We start from the raw sequence: 21,116 nt of genomic DNA, 5'->3' as shown, positions 1-21,116 counted from the left end.
GGGAAGAGGAGAATCAACCTTTGCTTGGCTTATTATGGGATTGGAGCAAGTTACTTGATTAAGCACACATTGAACTTCCAAAACCAGGGGAGCTGTGGAAAACACCCTCCCCCTAGAGGTTAATCAGCAAAATGTCACTGTAGCAATCCAGTTGTGTTATTCAAACCTGACCAGATGTATTCATTTTTTTATGTTCCTCATAGCAGAGTAATCACTCTGTTCCTTTAAGAATTTAACCATCCATGCTTGGATTTACCCTTGTAACCTCCAATCATATTGTTAAGCAGATACCTATCCAACTTTTCGTAAAATATTTGTAAAAAAAAGCATTAATTATGTTTGCTAGGAGTTCATTGCACACATCCAGCATTGTAGTAACCTAGCTGAGGTTTGATAATTGTCACCACTTGTTTCGTTATCAAGTTAAATCAAGCAACCTGCTATATCAACAGCACTTCTATCACTCGGCATTTCTAAACTTTGGACTGATGCTTGGTCTAGCCCTAAACTATACATACTACCAAAGAAGCAATGACAACATGAGGGAAAACTTTTTTATGCAGTGAGTGGTTGGGAACTGGAATGCACCAGGTGCGAGTGTAATGGAGGTAGATTCAAGCAAGGCCTTCAAAAAGAAGATGAGATAATAATCTGAAGAGAAAACATTTGCAGCGCTACAGGCAAAAGGTGGAGGAGGTGGACTAGATGAGTCGCTCTTGCAGAAAGCCAGGCTGCAACCATTCTATGATTCTAAACTATTAGTTAAAAATTTGATTTCTGATCTCAGCTTGACCACAAGTGATATTATTGCAATTGATCTTTCTGCCCTAGGCTTTGGGAGAAGAGAAATGATCGTCCAGGGTTCCTTCTCACCAATGGGCAAGCGATATGGAAAACACGTAAATGTGGACACCGTGAACTGGCTGTGAATGGCTCTTGACTGAATAACTCACTGACATTCACTGGCTGGCTCCAAGTGGACTGAATAATTTTTAAGGTGAGTACTGACAGGTCGAGACACCCTGTGAAACTGCATCTCACAAGTTAGCACCTTTGGGAGAGGAGTAAAAACTAAATCCTACATTATGTTCTTTTCAATCTTCTCCTCAGCAAAAATAAATTTCATTTTAGAGCCCCCTTTATAACTTATGACACAAAGTCCAGAATCATACTGATCAGTTCTGCATTGACTGGATAGTTCAGTAAATGGTTAATAATCACATGCAGTGATATTCCTTCATTATATTTGCTGATGAACAGCCCCATTCTGTACATTTCACATCTCCTGTCCAGTACACACATCTCTCACATTCATCTGCCAGGCCTTAGATCCTTTATCATCGCGCTTACTGTTACAATCCCAGTTGATGTTAACACTGGACCATTCAGATCCCAGAGTGAAACCTGGCTTGACAGGTCCTAATTCTTTTTTTTAAGAAACAATGGGCAGGGTCTTCCCCTTGTTGGGCGGGCACGGCGGGCAGACCCAGGAACGAAAGCGAGATGGACCACTGCCCACAATCGGGCTCTGACCATGTTTTCACGTTGGCTGGCCAATTAACGGGCAGCCAGCATGAAACGCGGGCTAAGAGCCTCAGCACTGCTGGGGTGGGGACGGGAGGAGCTTCAGCGCTGAAGTCTGCACATGTGCAGGGGAGCAGGCATTGAAAGTTCCCTGAGGGTACAGAGCTGCCTCAGGGAGCTGAATCATTTTAAATACAAAAATAAACAGCTTACAAATGATATAAACATATCCCTACATATGACTCAGCCACATGAAGAGGGACATGTAAAAAATGATGTGAAAATTTTTTTATTGTTTTTTAATAATCATTGGAAACCCCATCCTGCCCATGGATGAGGTTTCGTAAAAAATGCAAAGGCCCACCTGGCCTATTCACCCGCCCAAAGCAAAAAATACAAATTAATTAATTGCTTAAGGGCCTTAATAGGCCTCTTAATTGTCGGCAGGCGCACTGCACCTCTTGCATGCACCCACTGACCGAAAGATCCTAAGAGTGCTCGATGATGGGACACTCGCCCGATATCATCATGGATTATTTCACTCCCATTCTGGTCAGGCGTGTGCCCTACTGCAGTATGAAAAATTCTGCCCAATAGAGGTAAGTTACTGAACAAATCGACAGGAGTCTGCTGATGAAGTTTTAATACAAATAATATTTACTAAAACAAGAAAAGTGAACTATATTACACCAGACAATATGGTTGGAAAGGTCTCAACATAAATGGATGATGATGATTCAAATTCCCACTATTCCTTTACCCCAGCAATAACTTTACCGACACATAAATCAGTGAAGAGTTACCACTAGCTTGACACAAAGGCTTCTCGCTTGGCACAGTTGCAAACGGTTTTCTTTGGTGAATTCCTAAGCATTCACTTGCTGCTTCTTACCCAACTTGTATATCTCCCCGAGACACCCAAATACTCTAAACTCACTGTTCCTTCAACTGCAGAGGAAACAACTGAACTCAGTCTTCCAGTGACACTTCTGTCAAACTGATCACTTTACTGAGTCTTATAACTGATTACTCTGTTAACTACTGTCACAATAGCCTTGTAGTTTTCCTTCTCAGAGAGCTTAAAATCCCTGTCTTCTCTCTCTGACATACATGGAACATTCCCTCACTCAACTTCTGTTACATTCTTGTGTCTGTGCCACTGGATCACTGTCACGAGGCAACAGTAAAGTTTTTCTACTTCGTGTTTTTTTTCCAGAATCACTGAACTTTCACCCCTTTCTTTAACTTCATGGATTGTAAGACATCATTAGAAATGTATATTTACAAACAAACCCAAAAGACAAGAAACCTTTTAGTCACAAGTCTATTCAGACTCCCAGGCACCAAGGTTCCTAAACAAAACATAAATGAAACTGAAACCATTTTCACCTTTTCTAACACACAAATATAAATAATTTAAACTTAAAATTATACATTGTTTATAACACTTACATTTGGAAACACGGCTTAATTTTATTAATAAATTTATTAATGTTGCTAAATGTGTATTCTTCTCTATCATTAATGAACAGCAATTCATTCAGCGTTCATCCGCTTCAAACACTTCACATATGAAAAATCGTGAAATAATCCAAAGGCAGAATTTTATGTCTCACGGGTGGGCGCGTGCCAACCCGATCGGGCATAAAATAGTGCGAGAAGATGTCGGGCTACCATCCCGACATCATCCTGCACGTGCGCAACCTTCAGGTCAGCGGGCACGGGCAGGTGTCAGAGCCGTGTCCGCCATCAGTTAAAAGGCTACTTAAGGCCATTAAAAACATAAAACATTACCAGTGCGATTTCATGCTCGTCGCATTGGCAAAATGGGCATGCGGGCAGCCCATGTTTTACAAAACCTCATCCAAGGGTGGGATAAAAAAGGGTCAGCAGCATGGCCATTGTGAGTAGGAAGGAGTATAGGACATAGTTTGCTGTTGGTTGCTTATTTGAACTTGACAGCTTCATGTCAGTACTGAGCTTCATTCTTAGCATTTCTAGGCTTCATTTCAGAACTCATTGGTGTCTCCAAAGCCCCCAGAGTATTTTGACCATGTGGACCCTTCCAGGTATCAGACACCCTTCTGTTACCTTGGTAATGGTGATTGTGCTCTTCGCTGTAGGCACCTCCTCAGAGGAGGAGGAAGAGAGGGGCAGAGGGAGAGGAGGCCAGGTGTCCCTGTGCAGCTTCCATGGGAGTGACCTGTGGGAGGAGAGGCGTAGGCACAAGGGGGCCAGGGCCAGCAGGTAGTCCAAGGCGGAAGGGGCCACAGGAGACATCATTATCCTGCTGCCAGGGTTTACAGGCAGCGATGGAGCTACCTCAATATGTCCGAGGTGCAATGCCGAAGGAAGGTCCTCCTCTCCAGGGAGACTGTGACCTCCATTTGTCATATGATTTGGCCTGAGATCACCTCCAACTGTGTGGGTGGACACCCCATGCCAGTGCCTCTGAAGGTCACAGAGGTCCTCAACTTCTCTGCCTCCGCTCTTTCCAGGGATCAGTGGGGGATCTTTGTGGAGTCTCCCAATCAGCTGTCCACAGTTGTGTCAAGCTGGTGACAGAAGCTCTGTTCAGGCAGGTAATGACAATTACTCATTTCCAGTCAGATGAGGCCAGCCAGGCTGAGCGAGCCAGAGGCTTTGCAGCGATTGCTGGGTTCCCCTGCATCCAGGTTGCCATTGACTGCACACATGTGCCCATCAAGGCGCTAGCAGTCAGCTGGGTGCCTTCATTAGCAGGAAGGGATTCCACTCGATGAACGTCCAGGTAGTTTGTGACCACAGGACACAGATTTTGAGAGTCTGTGCACGATACCCTGGCAGCTCCCAATATGCTTATATCCCGAGACTGTCCCAGGTGCCGAGGCTCTTCAGTGCTCCAGCCCAGCTGGATGAATGGCTGCTGGGTGACAAGGGCTACCTGTTGAAAAGGTGGCTTATGACGCCTCTCCGCCACTCAAGAACAGAGGCAGAGCAGCGTTATAATAGGAGTCATGCCTCCACAAGGTGGTGACAGAGAGGACCATAGGTCTTCTGAAGATGCACTTCCAATGCCTGGACCATTTGGGGGAGCGCTACAATACCCCCCAGAGCGGATGTCACTAATTATGGTTGCGCTCTCCACAATCTGGCACTGGCAAGAGGGAACCCGCTGGAGGAAGAGGATCTTGACGCATCTCCATAGGCCACAGAGGATGAATCCAGTAGTGAGTCAGAATAGGAGCACGGTGAGGAGAACACTGGGGGCATGGAGGTAGACCTCTGTATCCTTCAGGAAGGCAGGGACGCCTTTGTTCAACACTCCTTCAGCTAGGCTGCCAAAGGTCTGCTTCCACCTCATGCCAGGGCTGCTGCCTCCATCCCGGATGTCTGAAATGACCCTTTCATTTGAACCCAAAGTCCACTCAGTGCTTGTGCATTAAAGTTTGGAGCCATTCACGTCCCACATTACATACTGGCATACCCTGCACCAAGAAAATAAACAGGTGAAGCATACTCAGGCCATTACGATAAAAACAAAATTTATGTAATTTGCACAATCAAAACAAAGTAACATTACCATCTCTGGTGTTCATTTCCACACCAGTAAACATAAACAAAGCATTACAGAACAGAAGATCATCCACGACCACTCCCTCTTGTGCTCACGATGCCTTAAACTTACGTTTACGAGTGCTACGTCTTGGTCCCCACCTCCGCCCCACCCTCGCTAGCAGCAGCATTGGAGACAGCAGCTGACTCTGCTGTCCTGTTGGCCTTGGTGACCTTGGCAGTCGTCTCCTGGCCAGTGGAGCCTGTGCTGGCTCTGCCTGGGAGGGAGTGGCCAGTGCCATTGCTGGCATCTCCCCAGTCATCGCAGCCTCCTCAGATGCCACAGTCATTGACAGGGGGGCGGAGGAGCTGCTGCCACCATCCAGAGTGCCCTGAGAGGAGCCTGCAGAGACGATAAGCAGCTCGTACGCCAACATAAGGTCGCTCTGGACCTCCCTGCTCGCCACTGATGGACAGGCACCAAGCTAGGATTCATCTCCCACAATGGTACTGACCATCTGAGGTCAGTGCCTGTGCGAGGGCTTGAAGGTCTCTGCGCAACCCCAGGAACACGAGTCTGTCCCTGGAGCTGCCTCTCCATGAGAGTTGCCACTCTCTCAATGGAGGATGCAGTGCACTCAGCCATGAGGGTCATTGCAGTGGTCATGCTCCCCATGGACTCCTCCACAACAGAGACCATGGAATGCATACCCTCATGGATCTCCGCCAGATCCTTCCGCACATCCCACTGGACATCCAGCATCTGCCACCAAATGGACAACTCCAGAGGACCATCATCTGCCATCGTCCTGATCTCCAGCAGTCCTCTGACTGCCGGCGCCCTGGGCACCCTCTGCCTCCGCCTGCACCTCAAATGAGAGTGAAGTGCCCTCACCGCTGTGCACCGACGTTCTAATGCCCATCGAGGTGCTGGTACCTGCGCTGGTGCCTGGTTCAGAAAGTGGGTGCATGTGAAGCCTGGCAGTCCTCTGGAGTCAGGGGTGGCTCTTCAGGATCCTGCAATTGAGTGGCTGCTGGCGAATCTAAGGGAGAACAATGACCTGTCATTAGTTAAAGTCATCACACTGTCACTGTGCATGCCAGGCATCCTGGTGAGACAATGGAGACCTGCATCATGGTGCCATCGTCTTTCAATGAACAATGGGGTCTCCAGTTTTGAGGCTCCTGTCAACGCAGAGACTGCACAAGAATGTTTGCACAATCCGAAACTCTCACCTTTGTGCACTGCGCTCTTACCTTCATATGATACCCCAGCCTCTCCATGACCGGCTGACCGAGGTGCGTGGCGCCTCTCCAACTCCAAGGCATCCTGCTCAAATCTCGTCAGGATTAGGAAGTTTGGGGGGCCTCCGCCTGTCCGTGACCTCTTAATTTGTTTATGGCTCATCTTCTCCTGAAAGGAGTTTAGACCGCTCTCTACCTGCAGCGCCACTACAGCCTGGCCAACTCTACCTGAGGAACACCTTCCAGGGCACATCAGAGTCATGGTCCTCGAGCCGCAAGGCACTCAGTCCAAGCAGCCAGAGCTCACCACCCTGGCCAGCTCTAGCGTCTTTGGCAATTGGCACTCAGACTCTATCACCCCTGAGCTCCACGGGGGGACAGCCAGCCGTTAGCACTTCACCACACTGATCCATGCCAATCTGGGTACTCATCCTTCCCAAGCGCAGCAGTTCGTTGAACCTTTTGCAGTCCTACACCCATGTGCGCCGCACAACATCGTAGCTGCTGACCTTGGCTGCCACCTCCTCCCAAGCTCTTTTTGTCAGGTGCGGTGGCCTCCTCCTTCCATCTCTGGGAACAAGGGTGTCGCTCCTGGCAGCGACCTCCTCCAGGAGGACCACGAGGCACTCTTCCGAAAACCAGGGGCTTGAGTGCACATCCGACCTGCCCTCCCACCTGGCATCTCCAGCCTCAGTTGAGGCCATTGCCTCGGTCTCCAGAATGCAGAACATATGATTCTTCCCTGGCAGCCTTCAAGAAGCTTCCTGTGCCATTTTAAAACTGTCCGCCAGGTCGCCATTGGACCCAGCGGCCGACAGGGCCCCGGCCCTACCCAGCCCTTCCCGACTATTGGGAAGTCGTGTTTCACGCTGGGCAGACCTTAACTGACCAGCCAGCGTGAAATCACGGTCGTGGGCGGGGGCCCGTTTCCCAACTGGTCCCAGGCCCGCCGATTGCCCGCGCTCGCCAAAGGTGAAATTCAGACCCAAATAGGTTATATCCACTGATTGCCTATTATTTTCGTTACATTCTCTTACAATTCTACTAGATATCAGAGTTGTGATTGATTATAACATTTCCTATCCTCCATAGCTCAGATACAGCTCCTGTACATATGATACACAAACGATGTTAACAAGTACAAATTCAAATCATAATTACATACAGTATTGATTACCCTTTCTGAAACAATCATAAATTACAACAAAATGTTTATTTGACTGCAAGGTCATTGATGATTGTTTAGTCTTAATCTGAGGCAATAAATAGCAGAAACAACTTCCCTAGTCAGGCATACTGAAAACACATTTCTTATGGTGCACTTCATCGCCAGCCAGGTGAATGGTAACCAATCTTTTCCTACAGAGTGATGCTCTGTAGATAACCACTAGAAGGTCTGAGAGCCATTCAGGTTAACCCCTCCTGAGGAAAAGCTCCTGGTATTCTCAACAACAGCACCTTTCAAACTCACGACCTTTACCACCTAGAAGGACAAGGGCCACAGATGCACAGAAACCCCACCACTTGCAAATTCCTCTCCAAGTCACACACCATCCTTGGAACTATATCGCCATTCCTTCACTGCCGCTGCGTAAAATTCTGCTACTTCTTTCCTAACAGCACAGTGTGTACCTACACCCAAATGGATTGCAGTGCTTCAAGAAAGCAGCTCACCAACATCTTCCTAAGGGCAACTAGGGATGGGCAATGAATGCTGGCCTTTCTGTCTTAGAATCAATAACAAAAAAATAACACCAATTGCTGTGTCACTGGAACACATTCCACGTGTGGAGCAAGAGTGAGGTGATGGGAAACCAGAAGGTGAAGTGACACATTAATAGTGTTCCTCAACATGGCACTGATGGCCTGCTCATGATACCATGCAATGACAACACAAAATGGTGCTTATAGTTAGCCAGGGCCACTGCCTGTAATACCTAAAAAAAAACTTCATATTGCAACAAGAAGCAGTAACTGGTCAACAGCGGTAGCGAGCAGAGCAGCCGGTAGCAACATTTATTAGACAGGGACTGAAGGGGGACAGCAGAAACCATTGAATCGCAAAATGTCACAAGCTGCTGGCTGATTTACACCAGTCCACCATTTTCCTCTCACAAATGGTATCTCACCTTTGCCTCCCTATTATTTTTAGGAAGTTACTGGATTTGCATATTAATTGGTTTTTAAATCCACTGCAGAGAATTATGTTTGACAATTAAATACCCTTTTAACCACATGATATTTGTAAACGCAATGCCAATCAACCTCTCCGGCCCACAATTTGTGACAAGGATCTTAATAAGGAAGGTGAAGGGTTGAAAGGGAGCTTTTTTGAAGTTAGGATCCATTTATCAATCAGGATCCTAAGCCAAATGGTTAAAGTCTGAAACTTGACGCTTTCTCCATTATTCCTGTTTCTTTTTAAGCCTTAAATCTCACTAGTTAAGGGGATAAACCCCAGTTCTGTCATTCATCAAGGCTCCAGAGGCCTTGGATGTGCTGTCATCAGCTTTCACTTCCAGGGCAAAAGTTTTATGGGCTGAAGGATGCTGGGAAAAACATGGGGCAAGCGGTGACATGGCTGCTCCAGCAAAATTTGAACCATTTATGTTTGTTATCCTCAACTAAGACAGTGTTATCTGATCAGGGACCCTTTCTACAGGCTTTAAATGATGAGAAGGCCTGACCTTGTCCATATTATTGTCTTTAATTGATGTAGCCACTGTCTGCCATACCTAGTGTTCAGTGACCTAAAGTACTTTTGAAAAAAAACAATACCCATCTCAAAGAGAGGTTTTAAGTTTCTCGACTCAAGGGTTCAAAGGAATTTAGAATTTGCCTTCAGAATGCTTTTGAAATCTACAGCTAGACAAGAGTGTAATTCAATAATCTTTATGATGTACAAAGTACGAGCTTATATAGCAGATTTCAAATTCAATTAACCCAGATGGTTATGGGTTTTTTTGGTTTAAACAGACATTTATAAATGTAAACCTTACCTTTCGGCCTTTTTCTGTATCAGGCAGGTAGCAGTGTCGTGGAAAGCCTCTGGCAGTGAACTTTTTTCCTTGATTGGGGTGTTCAACGCCCTTCATGTGATTAAAAAAATTGAGAAGAGACATATTTTCACACAAATAATGGAACGTTTGAGATAAGTTTACATATTCCAGTGGGGCTCATTTCCCACTGGCACTGCATACCGAAATTTAGGTGTCTGCTACCCATTATTTTCAAAGCACACTGGACCTCCAGAATTACCTCGATTGCAACATTCTAAATTTGAGAAAGGTGCTCCCAAAATTTAAGCCATCCGTAGGTAGTACTGTACCATTTATTGCCCCCTTAATCTGATACTTTGGGCGGGAGTGGGGGAGGGGGCGGTGGGCAGCTGGCCCTGCCCACACCCCTGAAGCAAAGTTAGCTTGCAGCCCACTCGCAGGACACCAGCCCATCCACAGCCATAACACACTACAGGTGGGCTAAACTGGCAGCGAGGGAGACATACGCCTCTCACTCAGGAGGAAGTCCTACCCTCGAGAGCTGCCGGCCAGTCTTGGCAGCATCAAGAGTGCATTAACTGTGGCTTCTGGGATTGCAAGGGGGCCCAAGAAGACAACCCATGCATCCCGGAGCCAGGTAAGTGCAGGCAGGGAGTGTTTGGGCAGTTTAGGGAGGAGGCAGGGGGTGAGGGTAGTTTGTTTTCTAGAGCAGGTGGGTGGGTGGGGGGGGGTACTATCTGAGGGGCCCCCCACCATTGTGCAAAGGGCACCGCCCGAAGGTAAGGCCCCCCTTCCTTCCCACCTTTTAATTTTTTTTTAAAAACTATGGCCTGCCCACTCCCACCCAACTGCTCATGTCAACCATATTGTGGTGTATGCAGTGTATTATCAGGGTCAATTAGCTTGTTAATAAGCTCAACTGACCCTTGATTATTTATTTAAATATGGTGGGCAGACTGCCGACTTCAGCACGTGCTCACACCCCCCCCCAATATTATGGGGCGAGCTTCGGGTGGGTGGGAAGGCAATGGGGTTGGCACCCTCCCTATTTTATGATCCCTTCACCCCCCCCGACCACTGAAAACACACCCGGCAAGGGCACATAAAATCCAGCTCTTTGTTTCTCCCCTCATCCAAACTACCTGCTCTGTCAACCCTTAATTCCATCCTTCCTCCCTCCCTTACCCTCTCCAAACACATCCTGACCATGAGGCCCAACACCCATATTCCTGACCTTTCCCCTTCTGCCTCCTTACTATCCAAATTTATCTTCTTAGCCTTTTACTTTCTGATATCTTCAGCCTATCTTCATCCTCTGAAAATTTCCCCTAAATCCTTCAAAACAGACCTCAGTGTTAATGGCATATTAATTATAATTTAAGACACACACCCGAAGGGCATTGTTCAATTAAGTACTTGGAGCACGCAGGAGAGACCCAGGTGGGCACCGTGGGGACTGAAGCACTTCATTAGCCCCCAAAACATTTTAATTATGCAGATTTTCTTCAAAGTTTTGACTTTTGCTACAGTGCCTATTTGAGGTGCTATTATTTGTTTAATTGACTTATTTGATTAATTAGTCTATTTTATTTCATGAATACTCAAAAGAATATAAAGAGAGGCTGGTCTGGCCAAGGTGGCCATCAACAGGTCCAGGCAACGGGCAGTTGAGGGGGTCATCCAGCCCGACTGTCTGTCTCTCTTCTGTGGCTATGTTCATGCCCGGGTGTTCCTGGAGAGAGAGCACACGGTGTCCATTGGCACACTTGAGGCCTTCAGCGACTGGTGGACACTGCAGGGGGCCGGAGTGCATCATCATCCCAAGGAACAACAATCAGGATCCTAACTTCAAAAAACTCTTCACCTTCCTTATTGACATCCTATCAACAATTTTGCTTCCTCTACATAACCCTGGAAAATGTTACTGCTGCCCAACAATCTCTCTCCTTACTGCCTACACTAAATTTAAAATAGCTTAATACAGAACATCTGATAATTTAGTAGCAGGCACTTCTTTGATGCATTATTTATATTGCTTAATTAAAACAAATAAGCAGTATTATTGTTTCTTTACAAATTTTTTTGAGTGGAGCATATTCCCTGTTGAGATCTTGCAATCTGGTCTCTGCACTGCAATTTAATTGAGGTTGGGAATGATGAATTTTCCCCTTTCCAACATGCCATATTCCATAGGCTGCTTTCCTGTATCTGTTTAATTCTGTTTGACCTGCACCATATGGGTCCAGTGAACTGCTAAAGACATTAGATTGTAAAACAATGATTATTGTCGTTCAAGGAAAAACAATTTATTGCTGTTTTATAAAATTAAATTACTGATATTCAAAACTTCCATGGCATGAAGTGTTTTGAAGTATTGTACATCAGCATTGATATCAGACAAAGTGCCATCTAGGTTTGTGCAGGTCCTTAGTTCTAGCTCCATTAAGAATAAGAGTCTTTATTTTTACTAACAAATATGAGAATGGTTGTGTGCTCGTCACTTGTACCAGGGCAGTGCTATTCACAGAATCACAGTGCAGAAGAGGCCCTTTGGCCCATCGAGTCTGCACTGACACGTGAGAAACACCTGACCTACCTACCTAATCCTATTTACCAGCACTTGGCCCATAGCCTTGAATGTTATGACGTGCCAAGTGCTCATTCAGGTACTTTTTAAAGGATGTCAGGCAACCCGCCTCCACCACCCTCCCAGGCAGTGCATTCCAGACCGTCACCACCCTCTGGATAAAAAATTTTTTCCTCACATCCCCCCTAAATCTCCTGCCCCTCACCTTGAACTTATGCCCCCTTGTGACGGACCCTTCAACTAAGGGGAACAGCTGCTCCCTATCCACCCTGTCCATGCCCCTCATAATCTTGTACACCTCAATCAGGTTGCCCCTCAGTCTTCTCTGCTCCAATGAAAACAACCCAAGTCTATCCAACCTCTCTTCATAACTTAAATGTTTCATCCCAGGCGACAACCTGGTGAATCTCCTCTGCACCCCCTCCAGTGCAATCACATTCTTCCTATAATGCGGAGACCAGGACTGCACACAGTACTCCAGCTGTGGTCTCACTAACGTTCTATACAACTCCAACATGACCTCCCTACTTTTGTAATCTATGCCTCAATTGATAAAGGCAAGTGTCCCATATGCCTTTTTCACCAGCCCACTAACATGCCCCTCCGCCTTCAGAGATCTTATTATTGTGTTATTGTGCAGCCTGTGCAAAATCCATATTGTGCTTGCTTTCTCAACACAAACGACTGTAATTTAAATTCTTGCTGTACTATATTTGCAGTAAAAACATAATAGTTACTCAAGTGATCCTAAAAAGATATGAAATTGTTAGAAGCATTCACTTGTAGTCCTGCTGGGATGTCATAGACAATGCGAATTGTTTTGAATTCCGAGTATCCAGGCAGTGAATGTGGGATCACGTGATACTCCATCTTCCCAGGGGGCTGCGTTCCGGTTTTCTCCCCATAGATGGCCTTGCAAGTGGGGCACTGCAGGCTGCCATCCTAAAGACAAGAAATTACAATAATTTTCATTCTGTTTTCACTTCCAATGACACTCAATATTCTTGCAATTCAGAGGTTTTATGTAATTTTATCCATTACTGTGTGGTTATAAAATTCTGTATGATGTTGGAATAGGTTTCTTTGGCACAGTATTTTGGGTAAAGTTTGAAATGACTATCTCTATTCAAAATTACCTCATTTTCATTCTTAACATTCATTTTTGCCACTTCAGTCTCTCTCCCACAAGTGTACCTCTTAACTGTTTCACCAGAAATTAGATGAAACACAATCAACTTCTGTGATCAAGACAGTTTGTGTTCAATAGCCCTGGAACTTATGACTTTGGTCTTCAAATTGTGGAACAACTTTCTGCCCCAAAATACCACTGGGTTAAATGTGGTTCGACGATTATTTCAAATTCACTGTTGAACAAAATTCGCTTTCATGTGGTGCTGTATGAAACTCAATTTCCAGTGAAATGCTGCCGCAGTTTGAAGCCTGTCTAATGTACCAATGGCCCTCAACAAAGTGCAATAAGATTTGGGCTTACATTCATGGTTCCCTGTACAACAAGGTGCAATTACTGTCAGACCATCACGGAAAGCCACCACTTTGGAAGGGGAAAGTGGAAGCAGTGTTAACCCACAGCACTTTGATGCACCTCCCGTTGGCTTAACAAGATTTAATACCACAAGAACTGTGCACATCTGAAGAAGGTCTCACAAGCAGCATGTGAACACACTGACTTGATACTGTGAAATCAAGTATAGCAGTCTGTTGTTTTTTTTTACATATCACGACTCTCTAGGAAGACTTAACAGGGCGGCAAAATGTGACAAATGCGCAGTGGTAATTAACGCACTTTGATGAGGCTGTTTATTTTTTTTATTTGTTCATGGGATGTGGGTGTCGCTGGCCAGGCCAGAATTTATTGCCCATCCCTAATTGCCCTTGAGAATATGGTGGTGAGCTGCCTTCTTGAACCCCTGCAGTAAATGTGCTGTAGCTATACCCACAGTGCTGTTAAGGAGGGAGTTCCAGGATTTTGACCCAGCAACAGTGAAGGACCGGCAATATATTTCCAAGTCAGGTTGGTGAGGGGCTTGGAGGGGAACTTCCAGGTGGCGGTAATCCCAATGCTCCAAATACTTTAAAATGTTAGAATTAAACATAACTGAAATAAAATTACAATGCTTGTGAAAACTTTTACAGTGGCACCATAGTATTTTCCTTAAGATATCTCAGTCCATCGTTTTACCTCTTTAGTATGACACCTCCAACACATAGTAATCCTTGTGCAAAGTTGTAGCACACTCAGATTTAGGATTTAGGTTGATATGACTATACAGTAAACATTTTGGTATGGATCTCTGAACTGACTTTTGGGGTAGGATCAAATATCCAGCTTGCCTCCCATGTACAATGTAAGCCTCTCCACTTTATGACCACTCTGTTCTCCTCTAAAAACCCTCTTCTTTAAGCAAACTTTAGACACCTGTCCTAAAATCTATGTGGTTTGGTGTTCAATTTTGCTTGAAAATGCTCCTGCGGGGCACCTTGGAACATTTTATTTTTGATATATTCCTCTAGTGCCAGTATTAATCTCAAAAGTGTGAGCCATTGCATTTGTTTTGCTAATGGTATAGAATTCCTGTTTCACAAAAATGATTTACAGCACAGAATGTGGGCATGAATGATGATAAGATTAATGTCCAAATATAATATATCTTAATATTACCTGAAATTTATTAACATTATCCCAATGTTCCCTTCCCAAATTGTTTTTACTGAAGCGGTCTAATATAATTTATTGACATGTTCTAAGCTGCAATGAAAACATGATTATTATTCTAGACGTGAGTGGTTTCACAGAGGTGTAAAATACAAGTAGAAATTTAGAATTATTGAAAAAACATTTCTATCACCATAACTCAGAAATTACTTGATTTTTCAGTATTTCAGGCTACTTTTCAAAGCCTCCGCCAATAATTTTTTTCCTCCCCTCTTCTCTCAAAGGTATCGAGTCCTTGACATGACACTAATTTGATATGCAAAGCCGGTAATTGAACCAGAGGCGAGCTCGGCGCTGCTGACGCTGCCTGAAGGTGGGAACTGGATCTGGGGGGAAATCTCAAAAACAGACAGAAGCCACATCTGGGCTTGTCATTGCCTTGCAGGTTGGAGCGGGCAGGAAAGCAGAGTGCCAGCAACCTCTCAGGAGCAGTCAAGTGGCCAAATGGTTAATCACAAAGTATTTGACCTGCTCTGCTCAAGCACTGGCAACTCTGTGCCAGCAATGCTTGAGCACCTCCATTTCAATAAGCCTTGTTTTTTTTTTTCCGACAATACAACTCAGCAGCAATATCACATTATGGCTCCCCGCAGTGCTCCCGACAGGTGTTCGCTTTTCATGCTCACCTCTTTGAAATTTTCCTTCTGGCTCTCCCCAGGCTGTTAACAAACTCTTCAATGAGCTTAGCAGCCAGTTAACTGGAGGTGAACAGGTTGCCAGCTACCCACCTCGCTGTCCTCACTTTGAAAGTTGCAGCACGTTGTAGAGGTGCCAGAAGACTGACATGCCATCTGGGAGCCCTAGTTTCAAAGCCGCCTGCACCCGACCTCGCACCCCCACCTCTTGTCCCCAACAATGAACGTCTGAAAATCTGGCCCCATGTCTCTACTCTTCACTCTGAATATAGACAGCACATCAACTATCTATTTGGTAATAGGTGGCAGGGCTTGGGCAAGTTTGGAAGATGCCCAGTTGTTGAGTACTTTCAAGACAGACATTGCTAGACTTTAGGGTATTAAGGTTAATAAAGAATATGGGGATTGTGTGCAAAGGTGGAGTTGAGATATAAGATCAGCCACAATCTTAGTGAAAGGGGAAGAGGGTGGGGTTGCCAACTAAATGTCATCCTAGAGATGTCATCACATGACTTTCCCCACACTCCAGCCAATTGTTGGCCAACACATCCACCCTTGTGATGCACTGCCTTCCTACACCAATTGAAAAGCAAAAAGACTCAATACCCAATTGAATAAGGCTTGACTGTCAGCCAAACAGTCATTTTTTCCCCCCTCCCCACTTTTCAATATTTTTATTTCTGGCAAAGAGAAATGTTCAAAAGAAATTTTAAAAATGATCTTTTTTAATGTCGCTATGATTTTCCTCCAGGGCTGCACACCGCAGTGTCCTGGAGATTAATCATCAATTCCTGGAGACCCCAGGCCAATCCTGGAGGGTTGGCAACCCTAGGAGTAGGCTCAATGGGCCAAATGGTCTACTTTGGTTCCTATTTCTTTCGTTCTCTACTATACCAATGTGGGAACTCCAATTCCCAAATTAACTCTTATGCCCTGTCTGAACAAGACAGCCAACTTGTGTCAAAATCTCCACTTTTTTGAGCTGTTGACTGGTTTCCATTTAAGGACTGGGAGGAAACAGGCCCAACTTGACGTGCCTATAAAAATGACAATCAGCAAAGGGAAGAGCTGCCATTTGTCAGTCTGGGGTGGATTCCCATGCAGGTCCTGAATATAAAAGGGATAATGATCTAAATTACAGCCCCACTCAATCCAAAAGGTTTCCTTCTGTTTTTAATGTAACTTGGTGAAAGGTTATAAAAAAACAACTCTGCCTGTAATTGGTATAAAAATGTCCCTGTAGCCACAAGATGGCCAATAAGCAAATGCTATGGGCAGGATTTTCAGGTCGCTGCGCAGGCAAGCCCAGGAGTGGCCGGGAAATGGTCAGCCCCCCGTAATCGGCCCCCAACCGTGAAAGCCAGCATGAAAGGCGCGCTGAGAAGCTCAGCGCTGCCAGGGTAGGGGGCGGGAGGAGGGCGAGCACGATGTCTGCGCGTGCACAGGGGAGCGTGCACTGAAAGCCCCCTGAAGGCAGGGAGCTGTCTCAGGGAGCTGAACAATTTTAAAATCAACAAGAAACATTTTTAAAAATCTGACAACAATGTCCCAACATGGGACTCACTCGCAGTAACATCAGCAGAAAAAAAATTCATATTTATTTTTAATTTAATTGCGGAAGCCTCATTCTGCCCGTGGATAGGGCTTGAAAAAATATCAAAAGGCCGCCTGGCCGATTCACCTGCCCGCCAACCGTAAGGTTGGGGACGTGCAGCGAAAAATAGGTTTTCATTAATTGTTTGAGGGCCTTAATAGGCCTCTTCATTGTCGGTGGGCTCGCCGCCAATTCTTGCGCGCGCCCTGCGACCGAAATATCGCGTGAGTGCGCGGTGACGTTGGGACGCTCGCCTGACATCATCGTGCACTATTTTACGCCCGATCGGGTCGGGCACACGCCCGCCTGTGGGATGTAAAATCCTGCCACCAGCTCCTGCCACATGTCTCCTGCAGCCTCAAAGTAAGCTTTCTTACTGGGCTTTTCCTCACCGGTGCTCTCGAACAAATCCAGCAGGTTTATCTGGGGCTAAAAACAGGGAATGCTGGAAATACTCAGGCAGTCTGGCAGCACCGGAAGAGAAAAATGGAGTTAATGTTTCAAGTTGATGACCTTTCATTAATCATGCTGCCAGTTCTGATGGAAGGTCATGGATTGAGATGTTCTCTCTCCACAGATGCTGTCTGGCCTGCTGAGAGCTTCCAGCATTTTCTGTTTCAAATGTTTAGCATCCACAACAGTTCTAAGTTTGTTTTAATGTGGGAGCCAGCTGCGTAACCCCTGATTATTGACGATGAACACAGCAATATAAAAAACAGCTTTCAGCACTATCCTGCCTGTATTCAAGAGGTTAAACCTGCATCCAAACATGCCAACTGGCCAACACCTCTCTGTAATGCTAATTACAAATCATCAAAGATATGCTCACTGGTCAAAAGGATCCCTAAAAGCCTGGTTTCACATATGCAGTGAAGAAGAGGTCTTCTCAATGCAACACAGCAACAGCAAGACACCTGCATGATTTGCATTCTGCTATGTGCTCCTCGTCATTTAACCTTTTACCAACCCAAACCTATATTTAGGTTTCAACAAAATGCTTTTTTTGTGTATGTCTTTGAGGGGTATTTTGAATCTCTGGTATTCTCAGTACAGATGGAACACAAAACGGATATGGCAGCAGGAACAGTTTAATATTCTAAATATATTTTTAGCAAAGGGCCAAGTACAAGTGAACTAAGATTTCACAGCAACTAAAATCTGAGTGCTGCAGCAGGGCCTTCTACATGAATATAATGTCCCGATGGGCCTGTTGCATTAACCCTGTAGCATGGGCAAAGATGATTTGCTAAAGCCAAGACCCTACAATGGCCTTAATCTAGTTTTATTCTGAATGTGCAAGCCTGTGGCTATTTCTCATTGGTTTAGCATCTCAAACAAGAGAAAGCCCATCCATCTCTCAATTTTCAGTGATACCAGCATTATCAAGTCTCCCACCATCAACCACTGTTGAGACACTGAACTGGATCAGCCTTGGCTGATACAGTGTGGTCTTATGTAAATATAATAATTCTCATGCTATTATTGTGATTTATTGTAAAAGTAGTTAATAATGGGGTTTGAATAGTTTCTCTCTGTGTGCCTGTGTGACAAAGACATATTGGAACAATGGAATTTGCATTGAAAGGGAGAAACATGTATAAAGGAGAAGGGGCTATGTGTCAGAGAGGAAGGCATTGTAAGATCGACCAGAAATGTGAAAAGCCTCCAGTATTTGTGCATTAAGCTGCTGTCTACAGAAACCGAAGCTGGGAAATGCCACTTTGAATTCTACTGTCCAGGGTATTGTGATTTGCCTGGATCTGTTTAAAATCTATTTGTTTTTTTACTACTGCTTTAACAGGGGTGTAAGCCAGATTAATTAGGGGTTTTAGGAGTTATTATGGTAGTAATTTGTAGGCTTATGTATGTGCTTGAAATCTTTTATTAATAAATGTTTAATTTAGTTTTGTAAAAAATCTCTAGAATCATGGTGGACTTATTACTACTGAATTCAGAGCATGCCTCTCCAATAAAATACAACTTGTAAAATCGTTGTGGCCTCATGACCAAGTTTCTCTCGTGGATTTGATCCACCTGGCACACATCATCAGCCATGTCATAATAGTGGCATGTGGCTCATTTCCTGACTCTCAAAGTCTCTTCACCAGACACAAGGCTCAAGTTAGAACTGTTATGAACTATTCACCACTTTCCTGGATGAGTGTGCCCACAACCCTCATTCAGGACAGAGTATTTCAGTTGATCAGTGCCCCTGACACTGGATTAAAATCCCTTGGTCCATCATCCATTATAATGTGGTTGCATTATGTACAAAATACAGGATGCACTGCAGCAAGATTACTTCAACAATACCTTCTTCCCCTGCAAACTCTATCTCGAAGAGGGACAAAAGCAGTGATGTCTTGGGTATCCCTCCAAGACACATGCCATGCTAGCTTGTATACATATCACAATTCCTTCATCATTGCTGAGTCATCAGCCTAGAATTCCCTACTTAGCACAACTGTGGGAGCATTATTACCATAAGAACTGACGCAGTTTAAAGAGAAGGCCCACCATTACCTTTTCAGGGCAACTAGGGATGAGCAATAAATGCCAGCATCACCCAAATCTGCAGAACAAATTCAGAAACATGAAACCTGGCATTCCATTATCTGGTTTGAATTAGCCTGAATCCCTCCATTGTTCAACATTTGTTCTACAATACGCTGAACAGCAGAGGCCCAGCAACAGACTTAACATTTTGAGTTAATGGTAGTGAACTAGATCTGACCTTAGAGTGAGAATCAGGAGATGAGTCAATTAATCCATGTCACTCACAGGCACCAGCTAGTAACTAGCTCAGGAGCAGCAAGTCATGGTGCTTTTAGGAGATCACTTAGGAGTTGAATAATGGAATGTGACATGAAAGAATCAAGAGGGGAAGGAAAATAACATAGGAACTGAATAAATCACTTTAAAAAATAAATCTGCCTGTATATTTTGTAGTCATAGATTATGGATTGTCACCTATTGTGATTATATCACTTATGGTGACTCTTCAAAATGAAGGACAGATTGCAGTAATTATGTGAAGTTTCCTGGTCATTGGTCTCCCCCATGAGACCCTTCAGTGTCACAGAGAAAGGAACCAAACATTACAGGAACTACTTGTTACATTTCTTCAGAAAATAACTGCACATGAACAATTGCATCAGAGGTCCAGGCTATGGCTGTGTACTGTTTCAATTTTGGTCTTGTAGTTTACAATGCCATTTAATGGAACTTATTCCCGTTGACCATTCCCAGCTGTCTATTCTTCTCTATATCATTCAGTCTATTTGAGCCAACTGTATACAGCACAAATTCACTTTTACTCAATGGCTCAGTTTTATCTCCCACATCACAGTCCATTGCTTGACTCTTAGCCAACTAAGCTATTGAGTGCCCATGAGTATAACAGAACAAGCTGGATGCGTTAACTGGCTTTTTCACATAACTACTTTCTTCACAATTTTTTATCCATTGATTAATTGAAATTGATGCTACATTAGAAAGAATCATGGCTTTGTGACATTTGATGTATACACAAAATACCAGCTTGTACTTTACAAGTATTCCTTGAATTCAAATATCTTTATACAATTTTAATCAGTCCCTCTTGGTACGTTGTACCAGTTGAAAGCTAGACCTCAGTTGTATATAGGTGCTTCTTGACAGAAGTTCTTGGCTGAAGCAAAAATAAAATGATACTTTTAGATATTATAATTTGAGGAAAAAGCTAATAACAGAAATGCAGTCCTTATTTCCATTGCTTCATGATTATGTTAGCTGCTGACAGGAGGAGCTCACCTTGTTGCCATTGTTGTACATGGCCACGAGACACAGGAGATGGTACATGTGACTGCATTTACTGAGCTTTCCAACAAGTTCTGGTTTCACTCCTTTCAGGCTCATGACACCCTCATAGCCCGATGAGCTGACCAGCCTTTCCATACAGATGGTACAATCCTGATAACAGAAAAACAACACAATTACAGAGGGGAAAGTGTCCCATTCAGCTAATTCAGTCTCCATCCTCTTGTTTTCTATAAATTATCTATTGTGCACAATCTGAGGTATTAATGTACTTCACTTGTGATTCGCAATGTGCCGGGAGATCAGTTCTGACTGCAGCATATCTGAAATGGGAGATTTGTTGATTTTAACTGTGATCGAGTTATCTACAGAAATAGCTAACGTTACTGGCCATAACAGCTCATATCTAAAGGTGGAAATGCTTCCATTCAAATTATAACTGCAAGTTTCACTGATGTCAGCCCTT

The 21,116-nt window shown here is 44.5% G+C and overlaps 1 protein-coding gene across 2 annotated transcripts in view; it reads right to left on the bottom strand.

Moving 5' to 3' along the window:
- The window catches only part of LOC121285788 (E3 ubiquitin-protein ligase DTX1-like), a 262,190-nt gene that overhangs the window by 7,113 nt on the left and 233,961 nt on the right, over positions 1-21,116 (bottom strand). Inside the window, exons 6-8 of one of the 2 annotated variants that reach the window (XM_041202600.1) lie at positions 20,645-20,803; positions 12,670-12,831; positions 9,303-9,392 (exon numbers count right to left, since the gene is read on the bottom strand). In XM_041202600.1, coding sequence (XP_041058534.1) covers positions 9,303-9,392; positions 12,670-12,831; positions 20,645-20,803 — 411 coding nt within the window. Of the gene's footprint in view, positions 1-9,302; positions 9,393-12,626; positions 12,832-20,644; positions 20,804-21,116 lie in introns of those variants that run through there. The other variant, XM_041202601.1, reaches the window with a different exon arrangement.

The sequence above is a fragment of the Carcharodon carcharias genome, chromosome 13 (genome assembly GCF_017639515.1).
Source record: "Carcharodon carcharias isolate sCarCar2 chromosome 13, sCarCar2.pri, whole genome shotgun sequence".
NCBI lineage: Eukaryota > Metazoa > Chordata > Chondrichthyes > Lamniformes > Lamnidae > Carcharodon > Carcharodon carcharias.
The sequence above is the reverse complement of the archived record's forward strand: the minus strand, read 5'-3'. Positions and strand labels throughout refer to the sequence as shown.